This window comes from Salpingoeca rosetta, assembly GCF_000188695.1.
Source record: "Salpingoeca rosetta unplaced genomic scaffold supercont1.5, whole genome shotgun sequence".
NCBI classification, from domain to species: domain Eukaryota; class Choanoflagellata; order Craspedida; family Salpingoecidae; genus Salpingoeca; species Salpingoeca rosetta.
Genome location: NW_004754929.1, coordinates 466,938 through 492,981, shown reverse-complemented (window position 1 = coordinate 492,981; position 26,044 = coordinate 466,938). Strand labels below are relative to the sequence as shown.

At 56.7% G+C, this 26,044-nt stretch overlaps 10 protein-coding genes and 2 non-coding genes across 12 annotated transcripts; 6 read left to right on the top strand and 6 right to left on the bottom strand.

Annotated features, from left to right (window-relative positions):
- Positions 1-2: 2 nt before the first annotated feature.
- On the top strand, positions 3-2,172 carry PTSG_02173 (DNA-directed RNA polymerase II subunit J; the record flags this gene model as incomplete). The annotated part of the gene is made up of 8 exons (XM_004996601.1): positions 3-24; positions 377-497; positions 665-699; positions 973-1,032; positions 1,145-1,224; positions 1,496-1,508; positions 1,762-2,025; positions 2,159-2,172. 8 exons carry the CDS (start codon positions 3-5, stop codon positions 2,170-2,172), a joined length of 609 nt encoding a protein of 202 aa, XP_004996658.1.
- On the bottom strand, positions 2,014-3,871 carry PTSG_02172 (uncharacterized protein). Its single transcript, XM_004996600.1, has 2 exons — positions 3,457-3,871; positions 2,014-3,118 (listed from the first exon to the last, which is right to left on the bottom strand). The coding sequence occupies exons 1-2, from the start codon at positions 3,812-3,814 to the stop codon at positions 2,364-2,366; spliced, it is 1,113 nt and encodes a 370-aa protein (XP_004996657.1). The 5' UTR covers positions 3,815-3,871; the 3' UTR covers positions 2,014-2,363.
- Positions 3,872-3,997: 126 nt separating this feature from the next.
- Positions 3,998-7,281, top strand: PTSG_02171 (uncharacterized protein). The gene is made up of 9 exons (XM_004996599.1): positions 3,998-4,244; positions 4,525-4,611; positions 4,761-4,846; positions 5,079-5,223; positions 5,535-5,650; positions 5,855-5,921; positions 6,196-6,297; positions 6,472-6,535; positions 6,820-7,281. Exons 1-9 carry the CDS (start codon positions 4,131-4,133, stop codon positions 6,939-6,941), a joined length of 903 nt encoding a protein of 300 aa, XP_004996656.1. The 5' UTR covers positions 3,998-4,130; the 3' UTR covers positions 6,942-7,281.
- Positions 7,282-7,416: 135 nt separating this feature from the next.
- On the bottom strand, positions 7,417-7,488 carry PTSG_20072. The gene has a single exon. It is a non-coding gene; the product is annotated as a tRNA-Glu (tRNA).
- A 1,176-nt stretch (positions 7,489-8,664) lies between these two features.
- PTSG_11846 (uncharacterized protein) lies at positions 8,665-9,656 on the top strand. Its single transcript, XM_004996598.1, has one exon. It carries the CDS (start codon positions 9,106-9,108, stop codon positions 9,490-9,492), a length of 387 nt encoding a protein of 128 aa, XP_004996655.1. The 5' UTR covers positions 8,665-9,105; the 3' UTR covers positions 9,493-9,656.
- Positions 9,657-9,667: 11 nt separating this feature from the next.
- PTSG_02170 (uncharacterized protein) lies at positions 9,668-12,910 on the top strand. Its single transcript, XM_004996597.1, has 2 exons — positions 9,668-10,978; positions 11,234-12,910. The coding sequence occupies exons 1-2, from the start codon at positions 10,022-10,024 to the stop codon at positions 12,596-12,598; spliced, it is 2,322 nt and encodes a 773-aa protein (XP_004996654.1). The 5' UTR covers positions 9,668-10,021; the 3' UTR covers positions 12,599-12,910.
- Positions 12,911-13,642: 732 nt separating this feature from the next.
- PTSG_20071 lies at positions 13,643-13,714 on the top strand. Its single transcript has one exon. It is a non-coding gene; the product is annotated as a tRNA-Glu (tRNA).
- Positions 13,715-14,215: 501 nt separating this feature from the next.
- On the bottom strand, positions 14,216-16,342 carry PTSG_11845 (uncharacterized protein; the record flags this gene model as incomplete). The annotated part of the gene is made up of 2 exons (XM_004996596.1): positions 14,216-15,403; positions 15,443-16,342. 2 exons carry the CDS (start codon positions 16,340-16,342, stop codon positions 14,216-14,218), a joined length of 2,088 nt encoding a protein of 695 aa, XP_004996653.1.
- Positions 16,343-17,082: 740 nt separating this feature from the next.
- On the top strand, positions 17,083-21,598 carry PTSG_02169 (uncharacterized protein). Its single transcript, XM_004996595.1, has 11 exons — positions 17,083-18,100; positions 18,515-18,601; positions 18,792-18,924; positions 19,165-19,305; positions 19,587-19,690; positions 19,973-20,071; positions 20,246-20,300; positions 20,463-20,504; positions 20,667-20,737; positions 20,959-21,018; positions 21,215-21,598. Exons 1-11 carry the CDS (start codon positions 17,117-17,119, stop codon positions 21,425-21,427), a joined length of 1,989 nt encoding a protein of 662 aa, XP_004996652.1. The 5' UTR covers positions 17,083-17,116; the 3' UTR covers positions 21,428-21,598.
- PTSG_02168 (uncharacterized protein) lies at positions 21,580-22,067 on the bottom strand (the record flags this gene model as incomplete). Its single annotated transcript, XM_004996594.1, has 2 exons — positions 21,580-21,713; positions 21,878-22,067. 2 exons carry the CDS (start codon positions 22,065-22,067, stop codon positions 21,580-21,582), a joined length of 324 nt encoding a protein of 107 aa, XP_004996651.1.
- Positions 22,068-22,448: 381 nt separating this feature from the next.
- PTSG_02167 (uncharacterized protein) lies at positions 22,449-22,967 on the bottom strand (the record flags this gene model as incomplete). The annotated part of the gene is made up of 1 exon (XM_004996593.1): positions 22,449-22,967. The coding sequence occupies one exon, from the start codon at positions 22,965-22,967 to the stop codon at positions 22,449-22,451; it is 519 nt and encodes a 172-aa protein (XP_004996650.1).
- Positions 22,968-23,011: 44 nt separating this feature from the next.
- PTSG_02166 (phosphatase 2A activator) lies at positions 23,012-26,029 on the bottom strand. Its single transcript, XM_004996592.1, has 8 exons — positions 25,756-26,029; positions 25,413-25,538; positions 25,167-25,284; positions 24,785-24,884; positions 24,428-24,552; positions 24,088-24,188; positions 23,754-23,825; positions 23,012-23,589 (listed from the first exon to the last, which is right to left on the bottom strand). Exons 1-8 carry the CDS (start codon positions 25,912-25,914, stop codon positions 23,152-23,154), a joined length of 1,239 nt encoding a protein of 412 aa, XP_004996649.1. The 5' UTR covers positions 25,915-26,029; the 3' UTR covers positions 23,012-23,151.
- Between the last annotated feature and the right edge of the window lie 15 nt (positions 26,030-26,044).

Below are 26,044 nucleotides of genomic sequence, written 5' to 3'. Positions count from 1 at the left end.
CGATGAACGCTCCTGAGACGTTTGGTGCGTGGTCCACCATTGCGATGGGTGGCTTGGATTGTGTCTGTGTGTGTGTTCGTGTGTGTTCGTGTGTGTTCATGTGTGTGTCTGTGTGTCTGTGTCTGTGTACGCATGTACGTGTGCCTGTGTACGCATGTACGTGTGTGTCTGTGTCTGTGTACGCATGTACGTGTGTGACTGTCTGTATGTGTCTGTGTTCGTGTGTCCCCCTCTGTCTCCCTCTCTGTCTCCCTCTCTGTCTCTCTCTGTCTGTCTGTCTGTCTCTGTGCGTTTCGATACCCCTTTGTGTGGTTGCGCGTTTCTTGTTGCGCCCCGTTGCGGTTGGCTCATGTGTTTGTGCGTGTTCGTCTTGCAGACCGCATCTTGCTGGCTCCGGGTGAGCAAAAGGTCACCTACACGCCAGACACAAAAGTGCCAAATGCCGGCACGTTCCGCATCAACCGCGAAGACCACACCCTCGGAAACATGCTTGCAAGGTGCTCCCCACCACGCCTTACTTGCTTGCGGCACCCATTCCAATGACGCAACGCTCCTTGAATCACACAATGCAACAGCACCAAAATGACAAACACCAATCGATGGCACCGCAACACTAGCCTATGCGGTACTCACGCCTGTGTGCCTCTGTGTGATGCTAATGCAGCCAACTCCGCAGAGATCCACGCGTCTTGTTCTCTGGTGCGCACCCCAACGTGACTGTGTCTGTATCTGTACCTCTGTGTCTGTGTGTCTGTGTGTCTGTATCTCCGTGTGTGTTTGTGTGTCTGTGTGTGTCTGTGTGTACATGCTTGTCTTGAGTGCTCACCAGGGTACATGCTGCGCACGCGTCCTGTCTTGTTGCTGCGACATGGAACTGCAAAGTCGGCATGACAGTACTCATGTCCAACGTCGATCCGCATTCACCCACGTACAATACTGCAAACACTATTTTCATCATCACCATTTGCACAGGCTACCGCTGCCCTCATCCTCTGGAACACCATCTTTTGCTCAGAATACAGACAACGCCAGGTCAGCAACACAGAGACACGGTGACATAATCGAGTGCTGCTGGGTGAAATGCCTGTTGCGGCCCTTCTCACCTGTACTGCTTTTGGTGTGGCCGTGTCTGGACCGTTCCTAGATTATTCGCCCAAAGAAGCGTTGAAAACGGCGCTTGCAGACTGCCGCGCCGATATCACGCGCATGACACACGAGTTTGAGGTGTGTAATTTGTCTGCGTGTGCGTGCGTGCGTGTGTGTGTGTGTGTGTGTGTGTGTGTGTGTGTGTGTGTGTGTGTGTGTTTTGTGCGTTTGTGTGTTTATCACTTTTGTGTGTTGTCCGTTTGTGTTTGTGCGTGCGTGTTACCCCCTCTGTGCACATGTCTGTGTGTGTCTGTTCTCCTCCCCTCACATCATCGCGCATGAACTCACATTGTCCTTCTTCTCCCACCTGCCACTCTTCTTCTTCGCTCGCCTCACCTTCATGTGACAGACGGAGGTGAAACGTGTGCAGGGCATGCACTGAGCAGTGCAGCTTCCACTCGCTGTTGTCGCTGTACCCTTCTGATTCGCTGTTTCCGCTTTCTCCCTTCTCCCTCTTCCCGTCCCCTCCTCCCCCACCTCCTGTGCCTGGTTTGTCCTTTTCGATCGTTGTTCCGTTAATTGCCCCCTTTGCTTGCTTGCTTCCTCGCACTTTTGCTTCCTGTCTCGCTCCCACTTTGCACTTTGCGTGCTGTAACCTCCACGGCAGTACAAAAGCGCCACAGATATGCTCGCAACCAAGGCCACAATACCACCAACAATTTAAACAACAACAACAACAACAACAACAACAACAACAACAACAACAACAACAACAACAACAACAGCAGCAGCAGCAGCAGCAGCAGCAGCAGCAGCAGCAGCAACAACAACAACAACAACAACAACAACAACAACAACAACAACAACTTCAACCACGAGAACAACATACGCACCCATTTCACCGACCATCAACAGTTACACAAGGGCCCAAGAATAAGGGTGTACGTTTACTATATGAAGAATGTGTGTGCATGTGTGTGTGCACATGTCAATGACATATGAATGATGAGGAGCAAGGGGGAAATCACAACAGATGAAAGGCACCAGCACCAGCACGGGTGGGGTTGTCCAGGCCAACCGCCATGATAGCAACAAAGCAAAGCGTTGAATAACAACAGGAAATGACAGACAGGTTGTCAAAACGACAAGCACGCAAGCAAGCAAGCAAGTCACAGCACAACCAACGTCGCAACGAAGCCATGTGCAAACACGCCCGCCCACACAAGAACGCATGCACGCCGTTTGCATCCACATGAGCGCACGTGCACGGTCGTGCTTTAAGACACGCGTCGCACAAGGTTGCGGTCCAGTCCAAACGGCTGTGTACTGCTGCTGCTGCTGCTGCTGCTGGCTGAGTTGTGCAGACTCGACCAAGCAGGCAGCGGCACGACAGCAACCGTGACGTTATCGCGCGCGCGGTACATGAGGGCGGCTTCCCCCAGCGCGTGTGCTGCACCATTGGCTGTCCTGTGCTGGGCGGCAATCGACACCACCTCGTCATTCCGCAACTCGTCAAACAGCCCGTCCGTGCCGACAATGAGCGCGCTGTCCACGGCTGCGTCGAGCGGGAGGGACCCGATATCGGGCTCGCACGTGATGCCCTGGTCGCGCAGGGAGAAGGCGCCGATGGCACGTGTCATGGCCAGGCGGCCGTCCACCCGCGGGATCCCCGTGTATGTGACGCGCCCGCCGGCATCCAAGATGCGCTGCCGCTCCTTGTCGTCCTCGAGACGGTGGTCGCGGGTGAGCTGCACAGGCGCGCCGCCGCGCACCAGCAGCAGCCGGCTGTCCCCGACGTGGGCAAAATGAACCATGCTGTCGTTCACGAGGACGATGCTGGCCGTGGTGCCGCTATGCATCTTCTCCAGCGGGTACTGTGCGCCCATAAACTCAAAGAGGCCGCTGCACAGGCGGTGTACAAGTGCCTCCAACAGACTCTCCGCGTTGTTGGTGGACGTGGGCAGCAGCTCACGCATCAGTGTCAGCAAGTTGTCTGCCACATAGTCCGCCGCCATCGATCCAGAGTGGCCGTCTGCCAGCCAAATGTGCGCGTATGTGTGTGTGTGTGTGTGTGTGTGTGTGTGTGTGTGTGTGTGTGTGTGTGTGTGTGTGTGTGTGCAACGTGAGTGTGAATGGAAACGGAGGTGAAACGTATTCACTCAGTGTGTTGACTCAGCGCGTGTTGTGGTTATGGTTGTGGTTGTAGTTGTGGTTGTTGTGGTTGTTGTCGGCGTCACCGCCAACGTGTCATGCAAGCCGTAAAAACAAAGCAACACCAAACTGACGTGATGAACAAAAGGGTATGGATGAAAACAGAAGGCAACCCCCACCCGGCCCCGGACTCTGCAGGACTGAGACTTGACAGCTTACCAAACACGCCAATGACGCTGTAGGGCCCGACGGAACCGACAACAAAGCGGTCCTCGTTGCCTTTCTTGCACCCTGGGTCTGAGAAGATGCCAATGTCCGTGAGGCTGGTGACGGTTTCCGTAGTGGCATCTGCTGTGGAAGTGGCCAAGTTGGCTCGGTCACCGTTGTTTGCATTTGTGCCGCTGCTGCTGTTGTTGTTGTTTGCGTCGTTTCGCGCAGTGGAATGCCACGCGAACCCTGCTTGAGACAGCGCAGGGGCACGTATACCAACAGGCCCGACATGGCGGCGGGCAGCCATGGCCCCGACTAGCCGCCGGGTGCCTCTCAGCACCGCACGCGAGAGCAACGACGACGCCATTGGAGGTTGGAGGGTGAGAGCGCGAGCGCTGAAGCGACAGTCGGTGAGCAGTTCGGAGGCAGGAGAAGTGGACGTTGTTCTTCTTCTTCTTCTTCTTGTTTGTTGTGCAGCGCAGTGATGATCGTAAATTGCCATCGAATCATCAAATAGCGGAGTTTTGTTGTTTTTTGGTTTTTTGGAGTTGCTGGTGTTTGTGCCGCGCCATTCCCACCAGCCCACATCCCGATCGACAACAAGCGAAGCTGCTGCTGCACCACCCAAAGACCCGAAGAATTGATCTGCGTCCAATCCGCACATCCACACGACGAGCGTGACAATGGCTGAAGACAAAGGCATGAGCAAGCAGCCTGGAGCGCTGCGCTCCTTCATTGCTGGCGGCGTTGGTGGCGTGGCCCTTGTGATTGTTGGTCATCCTCTCGACACGATCAAGGTGTGCACAAAGGAGTTGGAGAAGAGGGGACGTGTGTGTGTGTGTGTGTGTGTGTGTGTGTGTGTGTGTGCGTGTGTGTGTGCCTATGTGCCTGTGTGTGTGTGTGTGTATGTGTGTGTGTGTTCTGTATGCGATGGATGTGAGTTGGCTTTTCATGTTTGCAACTGAACGTGTGTGTGCACACACGCACACAAACACATACACTCATGCACACACACAACACAACACACAACACACAACACACACATACAACACGCACGAACGAATGTGCGCAAACCAGGTTCGGTTGCAGAACATGACCCATGTGCCCGGGAAGCCACCCCAATACTCTGGCCTGTTCGATTGCGCCCGGCAGACCGTGACCAAGGTATGAGGCCAGAAGAACAGTTGCGTGTTGGAGGCACTATGCTTCGCTCGTGCTTGTGACTGTGTCTCTGTGTATGTGTGTGTGTGTCTGCCGTGCACGACATCTCACAACGGCAGTTATGTTGTGTTCGCGTGTGTTTTGGCATGTAGGAGGGGTTCTTTGGACTCTACAAGGGAGTTGCTGCGCCTCTGGCTGGCGTTGCTCCAATGTTCGCCCTGTGCTTCCTCGGCTACAGGTATGGATACCTGTGGTGTTTGTGTGCGTGTATGTGCGCGTGCGTGTGAGTGGATGTGTTGGAGTGTGTGAGTGTGTGATTGTGGGTTTGCATGTGTTGGAATGTGATTGTGTGGTTGCATTTGACCCTGCGTGCATCATCCGGCCCGCTCGTGTCGCTGTCTGTCCATCCCTCTTGCCGCCGGTGTCGCTGTTGTTTCACCCTGCTCTCATGCACTTTGGTGTACCGACAGCTACGGCAAGAAGCTGTTCTGCGACGAAGATGCCATTGAGAACAGGAAGCTTGGCCAGCTCGCCCTTGCCGGCGCAACCTCCGCCCTCTTCACCACCCCGATCATGGCCCCTGGCGAGCGTGTCAAGTGCCTCCTCCAAACTCAGGTGTGTGTACATATTTGTGTGTTTGTATGTATGAATGTGTTTGTGTGTGTTTGTATGTATGAATGTGTTTGTGTGTGTTTGTGTCTGTGTCTGTCCTGTGTGTGTGTGTGTATGGGTGTGTGTGTGTATGGGTGTGTGCATCTGAATGAGAGAGACAGTGTGTGTACATACGTTGCCCCATGCCTGCGTGCCCCTCTGCGCGTCTGTCGTTTCTGTTTCCTCCACCCTCCGTTGCGCGGCTGCTGCCTCACTGCATTCCCTTCTTCCCCGCACACACCAACTCCCACTCGTCGTCCCTTCCCTCGTGACAGAACGCTGCGGAGAAGCCCAAGTACAACGGCACCATGGACGCCTTCAAGCAGCTCTACAAGGAGGGCGGCCTGCGCAACGTCAACCGTGGCCTCATCGCCACATTTGCCCGCGATGCGTGAGTCATGTGTCTGTTTGTGTGTGTGTGTGTGTGTGTGTGTGTGTCTGTCTGTCTGTCTGTCTGTCTGTCTGTCTGTGTGGCTGTCTGTGTGGCTGTGGCTGTGGCTGTGGCTGTATGTGTGTGGCTGTGCGCAATTGCGCCGACAGTATTTGCCGGCGTGCTCTCATGGGTGACACCATCAACGCACGCCCTGGTTTACAGTGTTGGTTCTGCTGTCTACTTTTCCGGCTACGAAGTCTTGAAGCTGGCCTTCACCGCCGAAGGCGAGGTGTGTCTGCGTGTATCTGTGCGTGCGTGTGTGTGTGTCTGGGTGTGTGTCTGTGTCTGTGTCTGTCTGTGCGTGTTTGGTTGTTGTTCTTGAGTGTTGTTGTTTTGAATGCCTGTACGTTCTTCCACCGTGATCCTGCCGGACTGCTTCGTTCCAGACCTGTGCCGTGCCGTGTGTCACGTCATACGTCGCTCACCTGGCGTGGCACGCCTGTTGCTTCTTGTTGTTTCTTCTTAACCTTGCGTCTTCTTCGTGTGTCGATTTCGAACACCAGCGTGGACCGAGCGTGCCTGGCCTGCTGCTTGCTGGCGGTCTGGCCGGCATGGGCAACTGGGCCGTCTGCCTCCCTATCGACACTGTCAAGACACGCTTCCAGGTCTGTGTGGAGCGAGCGAGCTTGTGCGTGGGCAAGGGAATGGGGGCAGTGATGAGTGGGTCTGTGTGGTCTGTTTTGTGTTTCCCTGGCCATTGTGCTCTAACTCGCTGTGTGTTGCCTTGCTCGATTTCACCCTTGGCTGCGCCCCATACGTTGCCTGTGTGCGTGTTGCAGGTTGCCCCCAACGGCCGTTACTCTGGTTACCTCCCCGTGCTCGCAGACATCATCAAGACTGACGGTAGGGCCGCACGTGTGTGGGTGCAGGTGTACTTGAAAGGGGGGGGGGTGTTTGTTGGTGTGTGTGTGTGTGTGTGTGTGTGTGTGTGTGTGTGTGTGGTGGTGGAGGGAGGTGTGAATCTTATCTATGTGCGTTCACGTTTATGTGTGTGTGTGTGTGTGTGTGTGTGTGTGTGTGTGTGGTCGCTCACCCATGATTCTGCCTTTCTCTTCTCCGCCTTTCCTTTCCACGCCCCCCCCCCTCCTCACTCACCTCCCCTGGCCGCCCCCGCGTACCGTGCACAGGCGTGGGTGCTCTGTTCCGCGGCTTCAGCGCTGTCATGGCGCGCGCGTTCCCGGCCAACGCGGCCTGCTTCGTCGGCTATGAGTTTGCGCTCTGGCTCACCGACAGGATGGGCATGGAGTAACCAAGCTGCGTGTGTGTGTGCGTGTGCGTGTGTAGCCTTGCAGCTCTCTCCCCTCCCCAGCGCCTGCTGTTATCATTCATTTCCTATCTCACGGCCCTTTCCCTCGCTCGGCGGTGACTGACTGTTCTTTCTTTTCGCTGCTCGTTGTCTCCTCTGCCGTACACAATACGCGAGGTTGATTCTTTCCCTCCACTTCCTGCCTCCCCGATCTCCTTGGTCACCGGAGTCATGTTTCTGGTTTCTCTCGCAGCAGTGTTAGCAGCGTTGGTTGCACTGTTGGGCATAGCTTCTGTCCTTTCCCGTTCTTTTAGTGTTGCATCAATACAGCCCAAGACATCCATCCACCACGTCAAGCGCGTCAGGTCAAGCGTTCGAGCAAACAAACCACAAACCACAATGGCAAGTGAGGAACGGGCTCAACGCAGCACAACAGAGCACGCCGTTTGGGTCGTTCAGGGACAAAAAGAAAACACTTCTCCCCCACGGGGAATCGAACCCCGACCCCGACGGTGAGAGCGTCGTATCCTAGCCATTAGACCATGGGGGATCTTCGGAGACCTGAGAATTTTTGGAGATTTCAAAATAGTTCACCAACACAAGCAAGGAAGCTTCAGTCAAAATTGCCTTTGTGAAAAAGGTCAAAATTGCCTTTCCTGGTTTTGGCGCGCCACTGCTTGTGCTGCTGACACGATGCACCCAAACAAACGAAGCAGGCACGTAGCCACTGCCGCGTGACAGTGACACGCGAGCGTTCTGCTCGCCTCAAGCGTCATTGGAATGGAATGATGATGACGGAACAGCATGAGCAAGAGAGGATGACAGCAGTAGCCATACCAGCAACTGCAGCAATAACCGCTGGGTGATGCTGTGAAGCGTTCATGCTGCTTGCTGCAAGAGTGTGCAAAGCCCACCTCTCTTCCACACCGGCTCCCACACAACACAGGCACACGCCTTCACCCGATCAAGTTGAGCAGTGGACACATATAAGCATGGCGGAGCGCTTCTTCGCATCAGCCGTCACACGGATATCAAGAAATGGGTGTGACATGAGTGGACCCACGTCCCAACCACGCTGCTTCCGAAATTCGTCATCGTTTCCTCGCAACAACAGCAGCAGGTGAGACACATTGATCGCTGTCGTGCTGTTGTTGTTGTTGTTGTTGTCTGTGTGTGTGTGTGTATGTGTGTCTGTGTGTCTGTGTTTGTTTTACCCACGCCTTTCTTCTTCTTCCTTTCTTCTTCCTTTCTTCTTCCTTTCTTCTTCCTTTCTTCTTCCTTTCTTCTTCCTTTCTTCTTCCTTTCTTCTTCCTTTCTTCTTCCTTTCTTCTTCTTTTCTACTGCATTTCTACTGCCTTTCTGCTTCCTTTCGTCTTCCTCCTGTGCTATTTTGTTGTTGGTGTGTTTGGGTGGTTGGGGACCAACAAACGTGTTTGCTGATGTCATCATCGTGTCAGATGGGTTTGTTTTTCATTCACGCGCGTGGTTCCGTTGCGGCAGTGGCACACGTTGCTCTTGCTTCTTTCCTTTCCCCCTTCCTCTCTCTTCCTCTTCCTCTCCATTCCCATCACACCTCTCCCACCCCCACCCCCATATCCTCTTCCCGTCTTCCTTCCCTCTCTTCAGTGGAGGTGCTCTTTGTGCGCTCACCTCTCATCCTCTCTCTCACACACATTCACACTCACACGCACACGTACACTCACACACACTCTCTCCCCCCCCCCCTGCCATGTGCCCGTCACATTTCGTGATGAAGGACTGATGGTGCTTGGCTGAGGGAACGTTGGCGCCAAACCCGCGACCACCAACTTCCTCTCCTTCTTCCCTCCCTCTATCGCGGGGGCAAAGCGGGGTCTTTGTGCTTGCCTGCGTGGCTTGCTTTTGGTTGGGTTGGCTGGGTCGCCGGCTGCACTGCCCATTTCTTGGCCAGTGTGTTGTTTCTTTGCTGTTGGCACACGGGCAGCCAGCTCTTCCCTTTGTCTCTCTGGTGCTTGCGCGCTTGTTGTTGTTGCACTTGTTGCACCACTGTTGGCGCGCTTTTGCTACTGCCGCTGCTGCTGCTGTTGCCAGCGCTTCCCTTGCTGCTGCTGGTGCCAGTGCTTCTCAGTCTCCATCTCTCCTCTTGTCTCGCGCGCCCTATTCTAAGCACTGTCTCTTGCGTGTGCACATGTGCATGAGCGCGCGCTCCTGTGCATTGAAGGTGACAGCCAGTTTCCATCTTGGCGGGTCCCTGTGGCAGTTACCACAACTCTTACCCGCCTGCCTCGCCTTTTCTCAACTACCTCCCCCTTCCTCCTTCCTCTTCCTCTTCATCTTCATCTTCACGGTCCTTTCATGCCCTCACTCTCGTACTGTCTTCCTCTCGTCATCCACCCAGCACGCTCTTACGTGCCATCACGCGCCCACACGCACACACACACACACACACACACACACACACACACGAACACGGACACGGACACGGACACCCTTGTTGCACTGCGGCCTGTGCGCTGCGCCCCTTGCTTTGGGGATGGCTGCTTTTCGCACCAGTGTTGGCAGTTTTTCCGTCTGAGGCCACGGGCGCATATCCACCATGCCCGTTGTGCATCGGCGGCTCTGTGCGTTGTGTGCGTTGCGTGCGTCCTCGGCACCTTTCCCACTTTTCTTGCGTTGGCAACGAAATTCAAATTTCAGCCGAGCACAACCACCCATTCACACACACACACACACACACACACACACACACACACACACACACACACACACACACACAGTGTTTATTCCTCTTCCGCAGCATTTGCTTGGTTCGCTGTGCACTTCTTCGTTCCTTCCTCCTTTTTTCCATAGGTGCATGTATGCATGGCTCAGCGCCATCCTCTCGGTTCATTTTCATCTGGACCTCTGATATCAAGTCAGTCCCTTGAGCGCATCTGTGCTATCCTCCCTGTGCACTTGAGGTGCCTGTGCTTCCCAAGCACGCCTCGTCTTCTCCGTTTCTGGTGGTGGCCATTACCCACCTTTCTTCTCTCCTCTCTCGTCCACTCTCCTTCATCCATCCCTTCTCTCTCCCCTCTTTCCTCTCCTGCGCGCTATCCTGCGCCATGCCTCGGACTGCATCGTCAGTGGTGTGGAAGGATGCGTATCTGACGACCCACGGCGTTGGGCCGGGTGTTCTGCCCACTCCAACAGTCGATAGCCCACCTTTTCTCCGCTGCCCGGGCTTCACCTTCAAGTACCCGCTGCCGGACGCCCGCCCCTCGACACCGCTGAGCACCCAAGTGCAGACCAGCTGCAGCGGCTGGAGGCTCAAGGCAGAGAGGAACAACGGCAGCAGCAAGACAGTGCTCTTGCCCGCCTACCTGCAGATGGCTGCTCCCACCGACCCAACGCACACGACACAAGACGAGCACCAGCCCAAGCGAGCAAAATGGTCGTTGCCAATACCAGCTGTCGACAGCAGCCGTGGTTCCAGCTCAAGTGCCGGTGCCATCTCCGTCCTTCGAGCACGTGTCACCCCACCCCGCGCCTACCAAGCAAGCGAGGACGTCGTGCGCGCCGTACATGCGGAGGCGGATGCCGCGGTCCGAGCCCTGGGGATGCTCGAGACCCGGGGGTGTGCGGCGTTTTCCCCCAGCGCATGTCTGAGCCAGAACGTGTCCGAAGAGCAGCTGCAGGAGCTAAGAGTCACCCTCCCCGACGAGCTGCACTGGCGCGGAGGCGGCACCATGCTCGCCGGGCTTGATGTCGTTCGCGGCGTGAACAGTCAATCTATCCGCCTGGAGGAGGCAGGATGGGCGACGCCTGCACACCAGGACCGCGACCGCCTGATGCAAGTCCACATCAACGTCGGGCCGGGGTCGTGCGTGTGGTACGGCATTGCTCTCGAGCACGTGGGCCGCGTTGAGTCGCTCTGCAAGAAGAATGGTATCGACTTCAAGGAAGCGTGGTGGTGGCCGACTCCTGACGAGCTCGACAAGGAGAACATTCCGCTGGTGCGGTTCATCCAAGGGCCGGGCGAAGCTGTCCTTATCAACCCGGGCGCTCTCCACTGGGTTCGGGTGAGCATTTGCCGTTGTTTGTTGGCTGGCTGGTGGTGTCGCCCTGTGTGTGTGTGTGTGTGTGTGTGTGTGTGTGTGTGTGTGTGTGTGTGTGTGTGTGTGTGTGTGTGTGTTGCGGTCTGAAGCGCTGGCGACAGATGTATGACATACACACACACCTTCTGGTGCGTGTGTGCTGCTGGGTGTGTACTCACACCGATTCAACCGCTGACCACGTCTCTGTGCTTCTGCCCTCCCTTGTGTTGATGTCGATAGGTGCTTGGCCAGTGCGTACGTTGGTCGTGGAGGCTTGCGCCATTGTGTGCGCTGCAGTATGAGGTGATGCTTCGTGCTGACTACCGGCGTTTGCGCTTCTACGTGCTTCCGCGCCGCCACCTTGCGCGCTGTATTCTGTCGCGGGAGCCGGAGCGCCTGCCGCGTGACGCTGCCCTGTGTGCGGCCATGCTGCGCGTGGTGACGCAGGACCTGGAGGAGCACCGGGCCGTCTGCGCAGACAAGATGCTGAAGGGCACTAGGCGTGTGCCGGGCAACGAAGTGTGCTACATGTGCCGTGGTGATGTGGGCAACGTCTACTTTCTCACATCGCCGTGTAAGCTGTTCTGCGTCCCGTGCCGCAACATTATCGTCGCCCGCATGCGCGCCCGCGCCTATTCGCGCGGAGAGCAACTGTCCGACTCGCACTTTGAGGACATCTACCCGCACATGTGGGAATGCGGCGACGACCCCATGGACTTGTTTGACCGGTTCCGCTTTGCTTGGTGTGAGGAGGAACAAGAGGCCATGATTGCGGCCACGCAGCGGCACCTGGCACAGCTGCCTGGCGGGAAAGAGGATGAGGAGCCAGACCTGGCAACGTCCGCCCCCACATCCCCAACGGCCGCTTACGAGCTCCCCGCCCCCGCCAGCAGCCCCGTCACCCTCGACAGCCCCGACGGCAACGGCAGCAGCAGCGCAGTCACACCTGCCTATGAGACTGGGCGCAGGGACTACAGTGCACGTGCCCTTGCCACGACAGACTATGCCATGTCCAGCGCCACGGTGCCAACGGCTGCTTTCGAGCTCACCCTCGATAGCCCCGACGGCAACGGCAGCAGCAGCGCAGCTGCACGCGTCTCTGTCACACCTGCCTATGAGACTGGGCGCAGGGACTACAGTGCACTTGCCCTTGCCACGACAGACTATGCCATGTCCAGCGCCACGGTGCCAACGGCTGCTTTCGAGCTCACCCTCGATAGCCCCGACGGCAACGGCAGCAGCAGCGCAGCTGCACGCGTCTCTGTCACACCTGCCTATGGGACTGGGCGCAGGGACTACAGTGCACGTGCCCTTGCCACGACAGACTATGCCATGTCCAGCGCCACGGTGCCAACGGCTGCTTTCGAGCTCACCCTCGATAGCCCCGACGGCAACGGCAGCAGCAGCGCAGCTGCACGCGTCTCTGACACGCCTGCCTATGAGACTGGGCGCAGGGACTACAGTGCACGTGCCCTTGCCACGATGGACTATGCCGCCGTGGCTGCGGATGCCGTCAGCGGGCTTGATGCTCTGTCGAGGCTGGCCTTCTTGCTGTGGAGTGCGAGGAGTGGACGTGTGTTTCCCGTGCAGCTTCTGTCCCCGTGATGCGGCCACTACTGACCAGTGTGCTCTTGCTCCGGGGTTGGTGGTGGCATGGCTCTACTTGGGTGCGATTTGTGCTCGGTTGTGTTTGTTGACTTTCCCTTCATCCTCTTCTCTTGCTTAATGATTGGCGTTTGTGCTGTCCTCTTGGGGGCCTCTTTCTTCTTTATTTTGTGTGAGGGCCGTGTGTTGTTTTGGGGGGGGGGCAGGTGGCGTTGTGTCTGTTTGTGTTCGTTTGCTTCTCCTTTGAATGTGTTGGTGTGCGTGGGTGATGGCGGTGCCCCTCGCCTGTGCAGCGAATAAATTGTCGGAAGCAACCGGGTGAACATACGTCTCTTCTCCATGTAACGTTGGTGTGTATTTGGGCTGGTGTTGGGAACGGGATGCATGCACGTAAGAGAGAGAGAGAGGCAGAACAGTGAGAGACAGAGAGGACAATAAGGCCCATGCCACAAAGCATTGAAGGGAACGTAATTGAGCGCACATACACGGTCGCACACACACACACACATGCATGCATGATCACACACGCGCCCTCGCGCAACCTTAATGAGGGGGACAAGCGTCGGGTTCACAGAGAGACGGACAGTTTGTGGCTTCTGCCAAACGGTCAGCACACAAACACGAGCCCAAGCCGTGGCAGTTCACGTGCTGCAGTGTCTGGTTGTTTTGGGTATCGACGTAACCACTCATGGCAGCAATACCCTCAAGGTCGATCGAGGTAAGTTGCGGGGTTGTGTGCAAAGGCGTGTGCTTTAAGATGGTGGTGTTGACATGAGCACGAGGCGTGTCACGGGGTTGCCTGGTTGCGGCCGCGCAAAGGTCTAAAATTGATGGCATTAAAGAAATACGGTCATGTGCTGCTTCATATGACCAACGTGGAACCTTGTGACTGATACTCAAGACTCCTGTATTGTTTGATTGTCACATCAAATTAATTCACACACCACATATGGTCAGTCAGTCCTTCATTGTCCGTCTTCCATGAAGTCCATGACGTCTAGCAATTAACTAAATATAAGTAAAAATTACCGAGTGATTACAAGATCCCCCATGGTCTAATGGCTAGGATACGACGCTCTCACCGTCGGGGTCGGGGTTCGATTCCCCGTGGGGGAGGGATCTTTATTATTTGTTTTGCTTTCGTGATCTCCACACCACCAGTTCTTCACCCGCTTGTTGCCGGTGCCTGCTCTCTGCAACCAACCAACAACAAATTGTCGCCGCCTTCACACACAATCACACACACACACACACACACACACAATCACGCCAACAGGGGAGCTTGCTCTCGTTTAAATTAAACACCGCTGGGGAGTCAGAGAACCACTGAGGATCAGTCAGATATAACAACGGCACAACAAACAAACGTACAGAAGTTTGCATGTTCTGCCGCAAAGCACAGGGCAGCAAGTCACACCTTTAAGCACGACAAGAGGAACGAATTCAAAGGCACCACCAAGAACCAAACACAAGTCAGCCAGACAGCTAGCCATGATGTGACACGCCTAATACCCCACAAAGCTAACCACGCAAGTCACACCCACGTCTCGCTCACGCCACACCCAACGCCGCACACACACACACACACACACACACATTCACACGCGCGTGCGTGTTCTACGACGCCGTGACGCTGTGCAAGCAGTGTTGGATGAGGGCGCGGTTTGCGTCTGGGTCGTCCTGCGCCGCATCAACAATCATGTGTGCAATAGTCGTGATGGTGTGCAACCGCTCGGCCTCGGGCACAGACGCGCGCGACAGGAGGAACACCACCATGTCGAACATCTGCTTATTTGGCAAGCAGCCGCCTGCGATGCACCGGCGAAATGTGAGGAGGAGGCTGTCGATGTGGCCCTTGCGTGCATACGCGCCTGCAAGGGCGCCCCAGGTGGACAGGTCGCCGGCGAGCCCGGACTCAATCATGCGGCCAACCGTCGCCTCCGCCTTGTCAACCTGGTGGTTCATGCAGAACGACTTGATGAGCGTGTTGTAGGTCACCAAGTTGGGCGCCACATTCGCCTCAGCCATGTCCGTCACCAGCGCGCGCAGGGCATCGAGGTTGTGCTGGCGCCCGTATGCGTTTGCGAGCACGTTGAACGAGACGGTGAGCGGCCTCTCCCCGCACTCGATCATGCGGTCGATGACAGCCCGGGCAGTGCCCACCTCCCCGGCCATTGCGTAGCAGTACACAAGGATGTTGAACGTCTGCGCACACGGCTGCATGCCGTGCAGCTGCATCTCGTGCAGCAGCGCCTCGGCGCCGGCCGGGTCGCGTGTGCGGGCGTACCCGTACATCCAACACCGGTACGTCGTCTCGTTGGGCAGGAGGCCATCCCCCCTCATCGTGTCCACCACACGCGCGGCAAGCTCGGGGCTGCGGCTGTGCGCATAGGCCTTGACGAGCTTGTTGTATGCGGTGGTGGTGGGCGCGATGCCGCTGCGCACCATGGTGTCGAACACGGCCCGTGCCTCTTGCGGCTGCGCCGTCTGTGCCAGGGCGTCCATGATGCACAGGTACACAGACAGCGACAGCCGCGTGTGCTGCCGCTGCAGCGAGTCGAACATGGCCAGTGCCATATCTGCCTCGTACGCGCGCCCGTGCGCCATCATCACAAACGCGTGCGTGTCCATGGTTGGCTCCACGCCGGCCTGCCGCATCGTCTGCAGGAGGGCCCGCGCCGCAGACAGCTCCTTGCACAGCGCATAGCACCACACCACCTGGTCCCACAGCTCGACGGGCGGGGCAGACGGCAGCCGCGCGTGCGCATGCTTGAGGATGTACCGCGACAGCAGCGGCTGCTGCAGCTGCCGGCTGGCAGAGAGCGCGGACATGTACACACCCACCAGGTGCGCGGGATCCACCTGGTCGCGCAGCACACCAATGTCATCGATGCTGCCAACCAACGCACCACTGCCACTGCTGCCGCGTGGGCTGCTGTAGGGGATGCCTTCGTCGCCCGCGGCTAGGGATGCTGATTGTGCTTCGGGGAACAGGAAAAGATCAAGTGTCTGCCCGAGCGCGATGAGCTTCTCGTTTGTGATTGGCGGCTCGTACGCCGACATGACAGTTGTCCACAGGGCAGGGGAGGGGCTGTGGTGCCCTGCCGCGAGCACACGCAGCGTGGCATGCACGCGCTCTGTGTCGCCTGCAAACGCGTAACACCGCACAAGCTGGTGCACGTGCTCCTCGTCCAGCGCGATGCCTGCTGTCTCCATGGCCTGCAGCGTGCTTGCCACGGCTGCAGGTGTCTCCGTAACCGCAAACAGCCTGAGCGCCGCTTCAGCATGCTGCTGCATCTCTGCCCGGGACGTGCACCGAAACCCCTGTTGGTGCTGCTGATGCTGGTGCTGCCATCGCTGCTTGGCATTGCGGTGCCGGCGGTTCTGCTGTGAAGTACTGGTATCATCCTCGTGTTGAGCTGATGTCGTCTCCACGTCTTGCAAGAGTGCCAGTCGGGCTGCGGCTGAGAATGGCGTTTCAGCGCCAGGGGCGCTGCTATTGCTGTGCCCGATTGTGCCTGCACCCTTGGTGCTGCTGAGGTGTGAGCGGGATAACGCGTCGTCTGCATGTGTGTTGAAGAAGGTACCCTGGGACAGCCGCTGCTTGTTCGTGGCATGGTTGTGTTGGTGCTGTTGTATGGTTGGTGCCTGGTGTTGCGGATAAAGGCGATGATGGTGGTGGTCTTGCAGTGGGTAGTCACTGTTGCACTGAGACCCCACCGGCAACGGCATGGATGTCAGCATGAGGGGCGAGGCTCCTTTGTCTGAGTGGGACACACTAACATCCACGGGGCAAGCCGCCAGCGACTTGGCCGAGGATACAATCCGCGCCAGCAGTGCAATTGGAGACAGCGCCCTCCGTGCTGGCGTGGCCGCTGAAGTGGCACACACGGGTGATGGCGATGATGAAGCCGACGGCGCCCCCTTTCTGGTCTGGTGCGGTCGTGTATTGTGAGCGTTGTGTTTGGTATGTGTGTTGTGTTTGGTGTGTGTATTGTGTGCAGTGTGTGTGATTTGTGTGCGTTGCGCCGCATGTGTGTCTGACGTGACCTGCGCCGCATGTGTGTCTGACGTGACCTGCGCATTAAATGCACCGGCGCTGTGGGTGTTGAGGTTGTTGTGTGTGTTGTGGTGTGTGTTGTGGTGTGTGTTGTGGTTGTTGTGGTGGGCGCTGCGATTCCTGTTGCTGGCCATTGGACCTTGTGCAATGGATGGTGGTGTGGCAGCTGTTCGTGACTGGTGTTGTTTCTGCTGATTGTGCTGGTGCGCTGCAACCTTCTCGGCGTGTACAACAACGGGCTGCACGTGCCTCTGCGCCCTTTCGTACGCTGCCTTGTAAAAGCTGTTGCCACAGGCCATGCGCTCCAACGCACGCCACAGCGGCTGCGGCGCTGCTGTTGCTGCTTGTCGTCCCCTCCGCATCGCCTCTTCTCTCCGCGGACGCGTGTTGTGGAAAATATACGCGTATCATAAACAACATTCCGCACTCGCAGAGTCCTGTGGGCACGTTGGTTGTTGATGATGTGGGCACGCTTGGCGACCCGTGGTGGTGGATTGTGTGCATTGTGTGGCGGCGGCGGTGGTGGTTCAGTGCGGTGGGCAAGGAGTCGCAGTACACTGTGGAACACAGGTCATGTTGCAAGGGCGCATAGCGTGCTTGCGCCCGCTGCAACTGCAGTAACGGGAACGGCAGCACCAGTGACAGAAGTAGCACCAACAACAGCACCACCAAAAACAACAACAACACCAACAACATGCACAGCAGCAGCATCATCAAAAACAACAACAACACCAACAGCATGCACAGCAGCAGCATCATCAACAGCAACAGCAGCACCAACAACAACAGCAGCAGTTGCACCAGTAACAACGACGGCAACAGCACCAGTAGCAACAGTAGGAACATGCACGACAGGTGCGATGATGACACGAATGATGGCGTCGATTCGACATCTGCATAGGAGCAGCGCTGCGTGGCGGACTTCCACGTATTCCTCCGCTTCCGTGGGCTCAGCGGCTTCGACAGCGACAGTTGCAGCGGCGCTGACGGAGAGCGAGCGCGCCGACATTCGCCGCATCCTGAGCAAGGACGCGCGGGTGCTCACGCTGTCTGGCGATCACGGAGACAGCGAAAGCACTTCTCAGCCAAAGCTGGTCAGCAAACACCCGATGCTGGGAGACATCCATCGTGCAACAAAGGATCTGGACGTGGATATGGCGTCTGTGCTGCTGCAGAAATCGGTTGCGCTTGCAGACCAAGGCATTCTGCTGCCAGACACCAGCTTCCACTCCCTCCTCTACATCTTTGCAACAGCGAACCTGCCCCTCAAAGCCTTCCAGACGTACGAGATGCTGCTCTCTGTGGGCTACCAGCCATCGGAGAACGTGCTCTCCAAGCTGGTGGCACTCTGCGCGTCCAACAACGACTTGGACTTGGCGCAGGACGTCATCAACACCATGCGTCGCTTCAATATTGTCCCGCACTACCGCACCTTCTGGAAGGTGGGCAATGCCACAAGCAAACGGGAAGGGGAAGGTGATGATGCTATGTATGTGATGTGTATGTGTATGTGCGGTTTAGCATGTGCGGTTGACGGGTTGTTGTGTGCGCGTGTGTGTTTGTTCGCGGTTGAGGCGTGTTTGACTGCTTGCGCCCGCACACATTCATACACGTGTGTGTGTGTGTGTGTGTGTGTGTGTGTGTGTGTGTGCGTGTGTGTGTGTGTGTGCGTGTGTGTGTGTGCGTGTGTGTGTGTGTGCGTGTGTGTGTGTGTGTGTGGGTGTTTTGATCGCACGGGTGTTTCGAAATGAGTGTGTAGCTTGATGCCAACTGTTCTCACCAACACCACGTTGCTTCTCGCCATTGTGCATCATGGTCGCACCATCTTCCCACGGCTGGCTGCTGCCGGGACGTAGCTGATCGAAACACGAGCGCGCGTGGACGCAACGGTCGCCATTGAGGAGGTCTCGCGCGTCATGGACGAGCTGCGCATGCCATATCCGGTATGAACAGACGCTCACACACGCAGGGTTGCAGCGCAGCAGGGAGACACACACACACACACACACACACACACACACACACACACACGTAGTCACACACAAACATGTACTCACACACACACACATACACATACACCGTGCTCAATGCGGCCCGAACTCACGTGCTCGCGCCTGCATACTGCGGTCGCAGGGTCACTCTGCATATGAGAGCATGAACGATGTGCTGGCGGTTGTGGTCGAGTGCGCGGTGCAGCAGCTGTGCGGAGACGAACGTGTTCAGCAATTGGCCGTGTTGTTTCGCCTCTTCGAGACATCAAATCAACGTGAGTTTGCGTGTGCCCGTGCATCAATCATATTCATTTGTGTGTGGATGTATGTGTGGTTGTAGCGTGTGGTTGTGGGCGTGTGTATGTGCGTGTGTGTGTGTGTGCTTGCTCCCTGCTCTTCAGGCAACGGTGGTGTACACTCTGTTTCATCTGCAAATGATGGGCACCAACGCCCGAGTTTTCACCCCATCACACGAACCCACCACACCACCACATGCCGCCACATCACGACTCCAGCGCTTGGGGAGCGGCTGTGCGCGGCCATTCTGGAGCACGTTGGGCGAAGCGACGAGTGGGATGTGGCGCCCACCACCATCGAGCAGCACACGGGTCGATGTATGTCATGCGCAGATGCCCTCAGACCCATCGCCCTCAGCGGTACGTACTGCCATGTATTCATGCGCACGCTTGCGAGGTACAATGGTCTACATGCACGTGAACACACACAACACACACACACACATACAGGCACACATGCACACATGCACACACACATGCACACACACATGCACACATGCACACACACACACACACACAGACAGGCACACAAACAGACAGAGAGACAGACAGACACACGCGCACATGCATTCTGTTCTCCATGTGATGACCACATGCCACGTCCTTCACGCTCCGCCTCCCCACCTCCGTCTCCATGACAGACGACGACCTTTCGCAACTGAGCGGCGCCGTGACGCAATATCTCCAGCACGAGCGCGTACCGGACACGGAGGTCGCAAGCCTCAAACAAATGATCGAAAACCTCGTGAGTGCGCACTCACGTGTGTAAGAGCATATGTGTGTGCGTGTGTCAATAGCGTATGTGTGTGTGCGTGTGAATGGGCGGGTGTTGTCGGGCATCTGCGTGTGTGGTTACACTTGTGTGTGTCATGCGTGTGTGCGGCTGTGCGTGAGTGAACACGTTCCTTTTGTGCATGTGTGCATGATTTCGAGATGGTGTGTGGGCTGTGTCTCACACGTAGGACGCCTCCATCCACCCCATGCATCGCCCTGCACTGCACGCGCGCGTGTGTGCATGTGTGTGCAGGGTGACGTCGAGATTTTCATTGATGGGCTGAACGTCGGCCACTTTGGCGTGAAGGCGTTTCAACTCGACCTCGTTCTCGCTGTCGCCCACCAGCTCAAGGTGATGCCGGTGTATGTGTTGGTGGAGGGCATGCTGATGTTCGTTGTTGTTCGCGGTCGTGAGAATGGAGTGGAGGTCGTCCAAAGTTTTGAGCACTCACACACGTGCACGCACACGCACGCACACGCACACGCACAACACACATACACAACACACATTGTGTGTGATTGTCAGGCTGCCGGTTATTCGTACGTTGTAGTTCTGCGACGCCACGCCATCAAGCGCACAAGTGGGTGACATTTGACTCAGTTGCGTCATGAACGTTCATGCCGTTGGTGGACGAGCTGATGAACTGATCGGCATTGCACTGCCAGTTTCGGCACTCACAGTCATTCATCACAAACTGATGTGTGCACTTGCGTGTACGTGTGTGTATGTGTTGACGGTTCAGATCGTTGGCAACAAGCAAGAATAGACGAGCTGCAGGACGAAGGTGGGTGGTGTGATGATGCCACAAGTGCATATGCACACACACACACACACACACACACACACACACACACACACACACACACACACACACACACACACACACACACACACACACACACACACGTCAGGCTTACCACGAACTCGTTTTTTTGCAATGGAACAGGTCGCCTCCTGCTGCTGGCGGACAAATTGTCCGATGACATTCGATTCATCTGTGCGGCCGTCCAATTGCGGGTATGCAATACGGCGTGTCCTGGAACGGGGCGGTGGCGGTATGGGTGGGGTGGTGAGTGGGGTGTGGTCTTGCTGGTGCATGCAAGACGTTCCTTGCACACTGTTGTGTTTGGAACAATGACTGTTCTGCAAGCCCCCCCCCTCCCCAATTGTAGATGGTTTCACACAGCTCACCATTCTTGCTTATGCTTCGCCATTGCTACACACCCACACACCCACAGCCGCATTCATACGTGCTGACGAACGACATGTTCCGCGACCACATGTACCGCGTATCAAAGGTGCGATGACATCCTGCCGTTGGTGATGCTGTGATGACGCTGGGCGCTCACGTGCCGCCGGTGTGAGCCTGGATGAAGATCTCAAACACACGCACACACACACACACACACACACACACACACACACACACACACACACACACACACACACACACACACACACACACACGCACGCACACACACACACACAAATCAGATACCCGGTGGACATCTGTTTGACCGGTGGCGGCGCGGGCACTGCATCAGCTACGATATGGTGTACAAACGAGGCAGCCGACAGCCCACCATCAACCTCATGTGGCCGCCAAAGCATGACAACGTCGCACAGCCAACCGAGACTGCATGGCACTTGCCCTGTGTCGACAACACCTGGCTGTGCTGCGCATATGCAGACCAGCTCGTCGGGTGACGGCACAGACATGGTGTGGAGTAGCAAATGGACAGGAGGAGGTGCATGTGATCATGCATTTGTGCGTGCATGCGTGTGTGCGTGCATATGGGAATGTGCACGAATGCAAGTGTTGTGGAAGCTTCTGTGCTTTGTCCAGGTATGGTCGTGTATTAAAGCGCGTTAGAGGCATGATGTTGTCGTACATGTCGCCCGGCTCGGCCTGCTGCGTTAACCGCGTGCCAGTGAACGTGCCAATGCCGATGGCCGGGATCCGATCGCCCGTACGCAGCGTGAAGTACGGCATCTGGCATTCCATGTGCATATGGCGGCATATGCAAGCAGAGTGACAACAGCAGTGGCGATGAGCTCAACACCACCAATGACGGCGTCAGCCAGAGAAAGTGCAGGCCTCCGCACCTACACTCCCTCTCCTCTTCCCCTTCTCTGCCGTCAACTGACTGTTGTTACCGTTGCAAGTTGACGGCGTGGACGTGTCAGCGCACGCCGCCAGCACGGCGTCGACACGAGTGCCGACATCGTCCTCTGTAACCGTCTGCGCGTGAAATGGATTGATCGAAGCGCCCACACTCCAGCCATTGAGCTGGGCCCACTCGGTTGGGCCATGCAGGTCTCCACACCGTGCGCTCGGTGCACTCATGCGTGCAGCAACACTGCGCACTTGTATCCAAAGAGGCAGCAGCCACATGCATTAATCATCACGGTTCATTGGTTCGAGCTACAGCAGCGTGGGTACATGGGCACATCGTGGCAAGTCAGGCCAAAGTTGGCACTGCACGCGCCAGAGCACGGCAGGCAGTACGCAGCGCCAAGACAAACAAGAAGAGAAGAGGGGCGTGCTGTGCGAAGAAAGCGCAAGCAGCGCGCGCACACAGACACATGCACAGAAAGGCAGACAGACAGACACAGACACAGATACACACACACACACACACACACACACACACACACACACACACACACACACACACACACACAAGCACACAGATACAGGCACAGACACAGAGACACAGACATAGAATCATTGGGCCTTCTTGGACTTGGTTGGTCGCTGCCTGGCGGTGATGCGCATGGCATCGACGAGGCGACGAGCGTAGTACACGGCAACAAGATGGCCGAGAGCCCCCAATGCGTTGACGACGAGCAGGAAGATGGTGAACGGCGACGCGCCGGCAATCTCGATGACGGTCATGGTGCGGCCCACGCCCGCATACACCAGGTACGCGCCCGCGACGGAGGTGAGGGTGGAGAACAGGACGAGGATGCCTGCGCTGTTGCGCTTGAGGGCGCGGCTGGCCAGCACCTGCAGCCCGAGGCCGGCGAAGATGGCAGGGTGCAGGTAGGTGGAGCCGTTCTGCTTGTACACATATGCGGAGACGATGGCGGTGATGAGATAGAAGGCATTCAGCACCAGCATGACCTTGCGCAGCTTCGGCTTGTACTCGCTCAGCTGGTTGTACTTGGCATCGACGCGCATGCGGTGCTGCCCATCTTGGCCTTGAGACGTGGTCTCCTGCGTGCTTCGCCCAACAGTTGCCATGTTCAGTGTGTGTGCTTTGCTTTTTGCTGTCTTCACTTCCTTGCTGCTTCTGTGCTGTGAGTTTATGTGTGTGTCTCTCTGAACAACAGAACAGCAAGACCCTCCCTCGCCCCCCCCCTCCCTTTCTCTCTCTCTCTCTCTCTCTGCACCCAGAAGAAACACAGACATCGACAGGCAAGGGAGATTATGATGCCTTTGGTGGCTGGCGGGGTCGAAGAGAGCCGCGCTCTGCCACGCGCGCACCACCTGTCCGCGTGGCGGCAACGGGAGGGGCCCCCATTGGCGGCACAGCGGGTGCAGCCGTGCGCGCCGTACCGCTGGTGGGGAACGCGGTCATGGGCATGGGCCCGTCGGGCGTCGCCTCTGCCGGATCAACAACAACGGGGTTGCTCTGGCCAGGGTTGCGTGCAGGCACGGGCCCACCCCACGTGGGGCCAAACGCCGTGGCGGGCTTGTATGCAGGAGCACTGCCCTCTGTGCTGGGCGCAGCCTTTGTGCCGTCCTTGCTCACGGCAGGCAGCTCCTTGTCCATGGGGAGGAGGTAGCCAAACATAAAGTGCTGCACCACAGGCAGCTTGCTCAACACCTCCGCCTTGTACATCTTCATCAGCCCAGACCGCACCTGCATGTGAGTGAGTGAGTGAGTGAGTGAGCGAGTGTGTGCGTGTGTGCGTGCGTGTGTGCGTGAGTGAGTGAGTGCGTGCGTGTGTGCGTGAGTGAGTGAGGGGGTGTGATTGTAATTTTGGGGGACTGCATCTCCCTCCCCATCGATTGCATGGGCCACACCTTGGACCACTCTGGGACGCCCGAGATGTCAAACAGCATGCGCGAATGCTCAAAGAAAGGGCCTGTCTTCAGCTGCACGTGTATGCGATTCACAAAGCATGTGAGATGCGTGAAGCAGTCGCAGCAGTTGCGGCAACAGCACAAAACACACACACAGACACACAGACACACAGACACACAGACACACAGACACACAGACACACAGACACACAGACACACACACACACAGACACACACAAACACACACACGTAGAAACCCCCCCCCCTCGCAGACACACACACACACACACACACACACACACACACACACACACACACACACACACAGACAGACCTTGAAGATGAAGCGGATTGCATCGAAGAAGAGGAATTCGTCGCCGTTCTCCTGCGCACGGGCACGGTCTGGAATCATCTTTGGTGTCAGCTCCTCGTGCCCTGAATAAAGGCGGGTATGCACGGTTGCAGACAGGCAGGTGCAGCGCATGCGTGAGCAGGTGGTTGTGGCAAGTGGAATGGTCAATAATCAAGCTGTATGTACTGCACCACCGCCCTTCTGTTCCACAACCTCAAGTACACACACACACACAGACACACACAGACACACACAGACACACACCGACACAGACACACAGACACACAGACACACACAGACACACAGACACACACAGACACACCGATGAGCTGCGCTGCGCCCCAGTAGTAGCAGAGGAACTGGTGGTCATCGAGTCCCCACACGCCGTGGCTGCCTGCAGGCTCAAGCCGGTACGTCTCCTGCAGCCGCCGCGCAATCTGCAAATACCTGCACCGGTAGCGGCAGTGACATGTAGCGTCGCTGGTGAGACCATACACTCGCTTTTCCGCGCGAACAACTCAACAGGAGCTGGCGGCCAAACCGATACGCCCAAGCATGACCCAATGAAACCATTCAATCGTACACACACACACACACACACACACACACACACACACACACACACACACACACACACACACACACACACACACACACACACACACACACACACACACACTTGTGGAAGATGTGAAGGCAGAGGCAGGATGTGTCTTCTGGCTTGAACATGCGAATCAAGCTGCAGCAGCACAACAGAGCAACAAATGCCAACTCATGGCCTAATCAAACAAAACCAGCAAGGCCAGCATATTCGTGAGTGGACACACTGGCTTGTAGATGGAGACTTGAGCGGCAAGAAGGGGGGGGGGAAGAGGGACGAAGGAGGTGCAGACAGAGATGCGCCGACAGTGAAAAGCGCGCACAGACGCACACACAGTGTTGCATCGCATACACACACAGACACACAGACACAGCACAGACAGACAAACAAGCAAACAAACAAACAAACAAACAAACAAACAGACAGACATACAAACACACACAGATACACACTCACAGACCGCTGCCGTAGTCAATGCGCTTGGCATTGCCAAAGGAGTCCAGGAAGTATGGCTTCAGCTCAACGACGGCTCCCTTGTGTGCACCGTCCAGGATGCCTGAAATAAGCTCATCCGCTTGCTGCGACATACGCAAACGCACACAGCCGCCATTGAGAGGTTAGCCAGGAAGCCGCAAACATGGCGACAGAAACAGGAGTGCTCAACAACGACGCACGCTCATTGACACGTACGCTCATTGACACGCACCTCCTCGAGCTTCTTGTGAAAGTCACGATACGCAGGGTTGCCAAAGCGACCCGTTGTCTCGACTGGCGGAGTGTCATCGATGAGCTTGTCCACACGGTCCAGCAGCCCCAACAGCTTCTTCACCGACTGCACAAAGCACGCACGCGTCGATGGAGTTGTGAGCGGCAGCACAAGCAGCGAACACATGCACACAGAGTGTTCTCACTCTCACTCACACACAAGTCACACAACACACACACACACACATATGTGCACCTCTTGCTGCCACAAAGTGCAGAGCGACCCCCCTATTCACACACACACACACACACACACACACACACACACACACACGCATACTCACCTTCGATGGCTCTGGGTTTCTGTCGCTGATTGTCTTCCCAACAACGGCATCACCGATGGTCTCGATGAAGGAGATGAGCCTGCGATACGCCTCGCTCGTCTCCCACACGGGGATGTGCGCTTCCGCAGCCAGCAGCTTCTGCGGCTCAACAAACGACATGGCGTTGTGATGGTGGTCTCCGTGTTCGAGATGGCGCTGCTTGTTGCTGATTGTGTCGTTTGCAGCGGTCGATATCGGGCGATTAATATGTGCAATTCATCTCAACACCACAGTGACTGAATTCAGTTGT

Excerpts from the sequence above, each read along its gene's own strand:
- PTSG_02172 (XM_004996600.1), bottom strand. The coding sequence starts at position 3,814 with ATGGCGTCGTCGTTGCTCTCGCGTGCGGTGCTGAGAGGCACCCGGCGG. Across the intron at positions 3,119-3,456 it reads CAGCGTCATTGGCGTGTTTG|ACGGCCACTCTGGATCGATG; the intron begins GTAAGCTGTCAA and ends TTTGGCTGGCAG.
- PTSG_02170 (XM_004996597.1), top strand. The coding sequence starts at position 10,022 with ATGCCTCGGACTGCATCGTCAGTGGTGTGGAAGGATGCGTATCTGACG. Across the intron at positions 10,979-11,233 it reads GCGCTCTCCACTGGGTTCGG|GTGCTTGGCCAGTGCGTACG; the intron begins GTGAGCATTTGC and ends TGATGTCGATAG.
- PTSG_11846 (XM_004996598.1), top strand. The coding sequence starts at position 9,106 with ATGTGCATGAGCGCGCGCTCCTGTGCATTGAAGGTGACAGCCAGTTTC.
- PTSG_02166 (XM_004996592.1), bottom strand. The coding sequence starts at position 25,914 with ATGTCGTTTGTTGAGCCGCAGAAGCTGCTGGCTGCGGAAGCGCACATC. Across the intron at positions 24,885-25,166 it reads GCGCATTGACTACGGCAGCG|GCCATGAGTTGGCATTTGTT; the intron begins GTCTGTGAGTGT and ends TTGTTTGATTAG. Across the intron at positions 23,590-23,753 it reads GCGTCCCAGAGTGGTCCAAG|GTGCGGTCTGGGCTGATGAA; the intron begins GTGTGGCCCATG and ends ACTCACATGCAG.
- PTSG_02171 (XM_004996599.1), top strand. The coding sequence starts at position 4,131 with ATGGCTGAAGACAAAGGCATGAGCAAGCAGCCTGGAGCGCTGCGCTCC. Across the intron at positions 6,298-6,471 it reads CTGTCAAGACACGCTTCCAG|GTTGCCCCCAACGGCCGTTA; the intron begins GTCTGTGTGGAG and ends TGCGTGTTGCAG. Across the intron at positions 6,536-6,819 it reads AGACATCATCAAGACTGACG|GCGTGGGTGCTCTGTTCCGC; the intron begins GTAGGGCCGCAC and ends TACCGTGCACAG.
- PTSG_02169 (XM_004996595.1), top strand. The coding sequence starts at position 17,117 with ATGATGTGGGCACGCTTGGCGACCCGTGGTGGTGGATTGTGTGCATTG. Across the intron at positions 19,691-19,972 it reads AACAAATGATCGAAAACCTC|GGTGACGTCGAGATTTTCAT; the intron begins GTGAGTGCGCAC and ends ATGTGTGTGCAG. Across the intron at positions 20,738-20,958 it reads GTGCGGCCGTCCAATTGCGG|CCGCATTCATACGTGCTGAC; the intron begins GTATGCAATACG and ends ACACACCCACAG.